This window comes from Rhineura floridana, chromosome 2 (assembly GCF_030035675.1).
Source record: "Rhineura floridana isolate rRhiFlo1 chromosome 2, rRhiFlo1.hap2, whole genome shotgun sequence".
Classification (NCBI taxonomy): domain Eukaryota; kingdom Metazoa; phylum Chordata; class Lepidosauria; order Squamata; family Rhineuridae; genus Rhineura; species Rhineura floridana.
In genome coordinates this window covers 84,769,612-84,778,001 of record NC_084481.1, presented here as the reverse complement: position 1 = coordinate 84,778,001, position 8,390 = coordinate 84,769,612, and the positions used below count along the sequence as shown (strand labels likewise).

At 40.3% G+C, this 8,390-nt stretch overlaps 1 protein-coding gene across 1 annotated transcript; it reads right to left on the bottom strand.

Annotated features, from left to right (window-relative positions):
* Positions 1 to 249: 249 nt before the first annotated feature.
* On the bottom strand, positions 250 to 6,656 carry LOC133378187 (fibrinogen-like protein 1-like protein). The gene is made up of 3 exons (XM_061612972.1): positions 6,583 to 6,656; positions 6,296 to 6,497; positions 250 to 1,139 (listed from the first exon to the last, which is right to left on the bottom strand). Exons 2-3 carry the CDS (start codon positions 6,480 to 6,482, stop codon positions 487 to 489), a joined length of 840 nt encoding a protein of 279 aa, XP_061468956.1. The 5' UTR covers positions 6,483 to 6,497; positions 6,583 to 6,656; the 3' UTR covers positions 250 to 486.
* Between the last annotated feature and the right edge of the window lie 1,734 nt (positions 6,657 to 8,390).

Below are 8,390 nucleotides of genomic sequence, written 5' to 3'. Positions count from 1 at the left end.
ATCAGGCGGGGTGAATGGAGGCTCAATAAAATCCCTATGGGATGTCCTGTTGTGGATGTAGGAAGGAATGGATCATACCCCAAATCTTGCAAGAGTTATGCAAAGTTCAAAACAATGTACAGTTAATTGGCATAATGAAAGTTCTGGGTGCAGAATTTGTGTGAGCTTTCCTATGATTCTTTGACTGAGGTGATGATAAAATGAAGGATTCCCCCCCCCAAAAAAAAAGACATGGTCAGTTCTAGCTGAAGAACTATTTTAATAAAGAACTGGAAGAGTTTACAGTAATGCAATCAGAAAAAAAAGTTATACAGAAGTATTGGCTTGTAATTCTATCACAAATACATTCCCGCGTCACCAAGAGTTAGCAAAAGAAACCAATTTTTAAAGATCAAAAAGCAAAGGAATCTGCAGTTATACTGCTGTGTCCCCCATCCCCCCAATTCAACACTGCATCAGTTCATGACATTAGAGACTGAGCACATTCTAAACCCTGCTGCAATACATGTGGATGGGCTTTAGCATCATAACTGAGCTTCTACAATTCTCATCACATAATGTTTCCCAGTGAATCTGACCTTTGCGATTTAGTTGTGCATCAAAGCAGGAGTCATACCACCAGCACCCTCCGTGGACATCTGCACAATTTTCGAAGGTAGATCTGTCATTGTCTTTATCTTTACAAGAAAACTTCATGTTGTCATGCATGTTTTTGGTCCGGGAAGAACTAAGAGAGTCGCCTGCATTACCCTCATAGGTCCCTAACTTCAGCATATATTCTTTGTTCTCATTTCTCAGGACAAAGCTATCATATTCTGCATATCTATGGTTGCCATCAGCATCAGCTAAATTTATTCTGACTTTATACCATTTCTGCTGGCTAATGAGGGAAATGTACTCAGTGCCCAACCAGTGGTCTCCCACCAAGTTTCCAAACCCATACTGATAGGTTGTCCAGGTCTCTGACCATACGAGTTCAGTATTGTGGGTATTGTGTTGGATCACTGTCCACCCATTGCATCCATCCATGTGGCACCAGACCACAAGTTTGATGCTGTTCTCTGGACGTATTATATAAAGGCCGCTCTCCCGGTGGCCTGCTTGGAACATTTCATCACAGTCCCGCATGTAAGGAATAGCTAGGGAACAAAAGATTTTTTTTAGATAATCTGTTACAGCACACAACTAGATTCTGTGTTATGCATCACCTTAGAGCAGACCCATTGAAATTAACGAACCTGTTAAGCATGTCTATTAACTTCAATGGGTCTGTTCTGAGTAGGTCTAGCGTTGAATGTCACCCTATGTATATAAGCCTTGTGAGTTCAAATTCCCAGTCAAACAAGTACATCTATATCTGATGCTGAACTGTAAGAGTTTTGAAATCTTTTTTTCAGTCACCTGCATAATAATTATCAATCTGTGATAGAGGGAAGGAAGATAAATCACTATAAATGATTGCACTGGGATTTGTACTCAAATTTTCCAGATTGAATTTCAAAACATTTTCCCCTGAAGGCAAAGCAGCACATTACACTAGCTGCATGTAACATTAACCCAACACCATTCCACTCCAAAGCATTCTTCGAAGAAAGTGATTTGAAATGGTCCTTCTTCCATCACTTCATGGCCAATCTCCCAGTTCTGAGGATGCTTTTGAACACAGATGTGGACTTCCAGGTCCTGCAACCAATCCATTATATACGGTTTGCCTTGCCAAACTGTGGATGCAGCTTATAGCAGGGATGGGAAATCTATGGCCCTCTAGATGTTGGGCTCCACCTCCCATCAGCCCCAGCCAGCATGACCAGTAGGCAGGGGCAATGGTTTCTAGCAAAGGGCCAAAGGTTCCCCATCCCTTATTTAGAGAGAGATTCTTTCCTTTTGTCTTTGTAGGCCCTTTCTAGCCTATAAAGCCCCATTGCTTGGAAGCTGCTGGTTAGAACAGCCAACTTGTACCCCTTGCTTTCTGGCAACTCTGGAAGATAAAAAGATCTCAAAATGTTTATCCCCTATCCAGTATTGCTCAGGCCTTTCCCGTTTTAAAATAGGGGGACTAATTATTTTTCCTAGCAATGAAAATACTAGAAACCTAGATCAGTCCAGGGACCAGTACACTGCCTCACGTGGTGGCCTGCCTCATATCCTGAGTTTTGTTGTCTCAAGGTGCTTTCAGGCATGGATGATTTAGCAGCACCAAATTGTTGCTGTACTTCTTTAAGCAGGAAGTGGGATAGAAATGGTTAAATACACTCTCCCCCCCTTCACTGCACTCCAGATTATTATTCCCGACTTGCAATGGGGGGTGGGAGAAAAGATGCTCAGAAACAAAGGATTATGGGGAAAGTGTGAAGAACGATCATGAGAAAGAGGTAAAAACTGGAGAGGTAAGAGAAATGAGTTTGGCGGCAGCAGGTGTTGCGATGAGGTGAAGTGAAAACTCAGCTGGTATGGTTTTAGTTGCCAAAGCTGCCAGGAAAGCCTGTCCCCATGCTATTTCTCATTTGCATGAAATAACTTATTCAGAAATGTGTCAGATCTCATGGTTCTTTGCCTATTTTGGCAGCAAAACCAAATATGTGTGGTATCTGTCACGAAAAGAGCAAATCTTTAAAGCTTATGGTGTATAGATACCTTTAATGAATATCTAGAGCAGAATTTCCAGCGAAACATTCCTTAGTATAGTCCTAATACTGCCTGCCAACATATGTTCTCATCATCTGTCAGAGCACCTCACCAGGGGGAATAGTTTTCAGCCTCCTTCATAGCTCTTCTTGTTGTGTTTTGTAAATTCTCTTCTCTTTCTATTGACTCATGCAGCTTAAGCCATTCTATCCCACCAAAAGAAGGCTCAAACGTCCCTAGCTGAAACTGCAGCTAGTTTTGCCACCTCCTAAATACAAGCACTTGAAATATATACTACTCTATATAACAGCTACAGAATATTATTTATTTATATATTATTTGATTTATATCCCGTCATTCCTCCCAGCAGGAGCCCAGGGCAGCAATATCAATATTGAATTGATATTCAATATCTGAATATCAATTTCAGAATATCTATTTGGCAGGGTTACTAGCCATTCACTTAAATGGTACTCCTACTTTTTTCAAGACAAGGACAAAAGAAACTTTGGCCACTCTTTAATCGTGTGTGGTACCTGTTATTTAGGCCACTGGATTTAGCTATATTTGCTAAGCAAACCTTAGATCCATTTGAATTTGCACCATCATGCATGATTAAGGTTTTTAGAAATGACAACTGATGAATTACCTCACTCTGCATTTAAGAACCTAAGTATTGCTAAGAAATGTATAGTACACTGTGTGTGTGAGCGAGAGCGAGAGAGAGAGCTGCAACCTTGTAAACTCAATATACATAAATTAAGCAAATATAGACAATTTTCACAGTGAGCATATTATATTATTTGTTGCTCTTCTAAACCACCTTTTATTCAAACAAATCCCAAAGCAGTTTACAAATAAATAAAATAAAAATAAAAACGATTGATGAAGCAATTTTAAACAAAAAGAAGCTGTAAATACTGTGGTGAGGGGATATGCATCTGCAGACATTATACTCCCCAAATTCCAAAACCTTACATCTAATCAGTACCACCAAAAGCCTGAATGAACAAGTGTGTTTTGCTTGGAACTGGAAGCCGATCAGTGAAGAAGCTAACCACCTCCAGGGACTGGGGATTACAGAGAAGGTCTTATCCTGTGTCACTGTACAGCAAACCATCCCTGCCAACAGGATAAGAAGGACCTCGTCTGCCAATCTCAGGGTTCCAGTTGGCTGGTTAAGGGAAAGGCACTCCAACAGGTATTTTGTCCCAAGCCATTTTGGGCTTTGTATATATTAATGCCTTAAATTTCATCTGGTAACACATAGGAAACTAGTACAGACTACGCAAACAGGTCTAATATGATCCTGCATAGATGCTCTAGATAGCATCTTCGTGGCAGTGTTCTGCAGTAACTGAATTTTCCATACTGTCTTTAAAGGTAGCCCTGTGTAGATCACACAACAGTAATCCTGATGTAAGGTTACCAGAGCATGTAGTACTGTGCCTAGATTCTCCCTAGGAACAGCCAAAGTTGACAAACCAAACAGGGCTGATACATGGGACTCCTAGCCAGCAAAGCCACTTGGGCTTCCAGTGACAATTATGGATCAAAGGGTACCCAAGCTACAATGTCCTTCTTTGGGGGAACGTGACCCCATCTAGAACAGGCTGTTTACCCAGTTCCCAAACACAAGAACTGCCTATCAACCCTGCCTCTGTCTTGTCAAGATTCAGCAACAGTTTAATGGCCCTCATCCAACCCATAACTGCCTCCAAGGATTGGTTCAGTGTCATCACAGTTTCATCTGTTCAGATGGTATGGAGAGATATAACTGGGTGTGATCTGTCCACTGGTAACATCATGTCCCAAATTCCCTGTGGGCAAAAATATAAAAACAAAAAACATGGGAATGATCTCCTATACGTATTGGGCCCATGATGGACTCAGACAGCCATGGTTGTGATGGATGGCCATGAAGTGCTGAACTGGCCCTGATAAGGCAGCCTCATCCTGTTTGTTGAGGCTCCTCAGTAAAACTATCTGGGGTACTCCAGCACCACCTCTGAGACCACCTCAGCCAGGGAAGCTGTTAGGCAGTGAGGTCGGCATTACAGCAACAGAATCCTTGTTATATCTCTTTGGCCCAACACCAAAAGTAAATATTTTAATCGGTGCCCAGGCACATTGTTTTCCTAGCAAGAGAGATGGTATATTTATGAATGGTGGTGAATTATAAGGGAGGGTTTGTCATTTTACACAATTCAAACATTTTTCAAAAGTGGATTAGACACAGATTGGAACCCATGATATACTGGAGAGCATTCATGAATGGAGGCCAAGGACCAGAGCCTGCAAGTGGCAGTTTTCTGAGGGAATGCACCCACTCCTTTAACTATTCCACAACCCACCGTTCCCTAGTCAGGTGTCCTACAGATGCTTTGGGCTACATCTCCCATAATCACAGACTATTCGCCATTCTGACAGGGGCAGGACTTTTGAAGTTATAGCCCAAAATATCTGAAGGGTACCAGGGATGAGGAAGGCTGTCATAATCCTTGCATTTTTCCTCTGTCTTTACTCCTTTTGTAACTACAGCAGAGGCTATTAGATGGTGCCTCGTTTTAATAATAATGCTGTTTTTGCAACACTTTTTTTCTCCAGTAGCTGAACTACAAACATATATAAATATTGGAAACAAGAACAGAGGACAAATTCTTCTCTAGAAGGTGTTGTTTACCTCATAATTCTTGATCTTCAGTGACATGAACTTCTCTGTGATGATGTTATAAAAACATGTCATATAATTCTCAATGGATATCAACAAACCATATAGGGATATTTTATATGGTGAAGCTGCTGAAATCTCAGCATACAATTTGAAATGTGTTTTATAATTTTTCATTAATAATGGTTAGGAACTGTATCCATCTAAAGAACCACCATACATCCTTAATGTTTAGACATTTGCTAGGTACTTAGGAGTGACTGGAAATTGTAATCTGAAAATGGAGACCAATAATCCAAGAGATTATTTAGATATTTCTACAAAGATTATATTTTCAAGCTGTTTAGAAAATGTGAATTCAGGCAACATCATCTGGAAACTAAGAATAAAATTAAGGAAAAACCCAAACTGAAATTTAGACACAACATTTTGAAAATAGTTAATTCGTAAACCTACTGTAAATGGGGGAATGGAATATACCTTTGCAAAGAGTACTCCAACAGAACTGAGACTGGGTGTTCAAAGTCATCCACCCCCCTGTTGGCATTCAATAGTTACTGGAATTCACCAACTTAGAAAGGAGAAATAAATAAATCCAGGGGAGCATTACTAGGGGAAAATTAGGCAGACAGCAAGGCATTAGGAAAGGCATAACTTTACAATAGGGATGAGCAACCTCTGGCCCTCCAGATGTTGCTGGATTCCAACTCCCATCATCCACAGCCAACATAGCCAATGGTCAGGGAGGGTGGGAGTTTGAGTCTAGCAATATCTGGAGGGCCACAGGTTTCCTACTTTTGCTTTTCAGCATCTCAGCTATATTAGAAATAAAGGTTGCTCTTGTCTGCTTTTCCATAATGTGTTTCCAGTTCAGAATACCAGAGTTTTTAATCAATTTCTTTAGAAGTTATTTTAATTTTTTTAAAAACCTTAACAAAAACAAACACAATTGCATAACTAACAATCATGTAACATTACAAATAATTAAATATAAATTACCTTTTCTTCCCACAACAGTTTTCCAGTTCACAATTTCAGTGGCATTCTTGACCATACCTAAGTTGACAACTTCGCTGAGGTGTTTCCTCAATGAAGCATCATCCACTGGAACACCATCCATTGAACTTGTTAAATGGATCAGGAAAAGAAGAACAACTGTAGCAAGCAGGACATTTGGGGGATGCATTTTGCAGACAGAGATCTGAAAGAGGCCAGACACATGTTAATAAGTGGTATCTGCAAAAGGTTCTAACACCTCAGGTGCAACTGACAGCTTGATAACTTACAGTGCTTTTTTGGAGCTAAATTCAAATGGAGAAAGTGCAGGTTCCTCATTTATGTTTTATATCATGAAGATAAGATCCTGGATGACTAAACTTGTTACTGGTTAACTTTAGCATGCAATATTTGCCAATGCTGAAAACGATCACCATAACAGCTGCTACACTCTTCAGTGCTGTTGACTTTCCTGCCATAGTGCCTTGCTTGAATTGCAGTTTGTTTGATTATACTTTGTAAAATCAATATAACATGTTTCCCAGAAGCATCGTTAAGATGAGGCATTTTATAAGAATTAAATGGTCTTTGTAAGTTAAGACAGAAAGTCCCTGAAAGACAGAAACCATAGCTTTCAAATAAATATTCAGTTGTATATTAGCCCAGTGCTAATGAGGGAAGGTGTCAGGACCCCATCCAACTAGACCCTGAAGAGATCTTTTTGGAGGAAGAGACTTGGGACCCTACTTCAGCTGAAGACTGGAAGAACCCACAGTAGTCCAAAGACAGCCTGAAGAATCCCATCTCATGTTATGTTTGACCTGTCCCCCCTCCCACAGCAACCCATTTGACTCTATCCTAAGCCCTGCCTTGATCCCCAATTCTACTGCATTGGTCCCCAGGCCTCAGGTGCAAAGGTGGCTGACGATCCAATAAGCAGCATGTCATTGCTGAGTGTTCATTTTGCTGCCAGACATCTCTTGCTGGGGGTCTATGCAGGAGAAGGGAGACGACCCAGCTGTACGTAGTGACTTGGTAGAGGAGGAGTTGGCAGTGACTATCTGTCTCTTTCATTCTTCTGTGGACCCTGAACAACTCCTTTCTGAGCTCATTAATCGTCAGCTTTTTCTTAGCTAAACTTCTGCTCTGACTTCAGCCTCAGCACCATCTGTTGGTCATTGACATGAGGGTGCCCTCTGTGAATAAATACTGATACCAGTAATGAAAGAGCTAGTATAGCCATATAGCTCTTGGGCATGCCCAATGGGATCTGATTCCCTCCACTCCTTTGAACAATAGACATCCCTGCCATATAACAATCCATGTGAAAAATCTCCATTTGAGAAATAGAAGCTCAAAGTCCCCTTATATTTGCACAGTATTGGCTGTACAGTGGTTGTGTCCTTGCCTTGGTGTTTTGACAGGGTTCTCTAAGATTTGCACTGTGTCTGAACATGTCAAACACATCTCTCTGTCTGTGGCATCCTTTTGGGCTGGATTGTAAATATTGATCTGTGTGAAGTTGATGGATAGATGGGTTTTTTCCTCCAAAAGAATAAAGTCAAGGTACTAAATGAACATTGTGTATTTTTATAGCATAGATATGAAAGGATTTAAAAACCAGGAATAAATTTATGGCCTATGGTCCTTAGCATATACAATAATAACCAATCCTATGTGACTTCACAACACTGAAAAAACAATGTATATAATAACACATCAATGTATTTTAAAATACATAGCTGTGCTGACCCTAACCTTGCAAAGACTGAGTGAACTACAGCAATGAAATACTAAGATATGATTTCCCAAAACTTTGATCCTCTGTAGATGAAAATGAAGATGAATTTGATGTTTACAACAGATTATTACAGAAAACATGCCAGATACATTTTGACTTCCAAAGTTTTTTTCAGTGTCATATGGTTGGAAAGGGGCATCTCCTTGTAAATGAGCTCAGAGGGCAATTCATGTGATGTATTATGCTGCTGCAGAATTTTGTAGATTAAGAATAGTCTTACATGGTTTTTCCTTACAGCAAATGATTAGACTAGATGGTCCATCCATCTTCTTTTTGTTCCTTCCTTTTGGCTTTTGA

Coding starts and splice junctions, on each gene's coding strand:
- LOC133378187 (XM_061612972.1), bottom strand. CDS start 6,482: ATGCATCCCCCAAATGTCCTGCTTGCTACAGTTGTTCTTCTTTTCCTG. Junction 1,140..6,295: donor AACTGTTGTGGGAAGAAAAG/GTAATTTATATT, acceptor TTTGTTCCCTAG/CTATTCCTTACATGCGGGAC.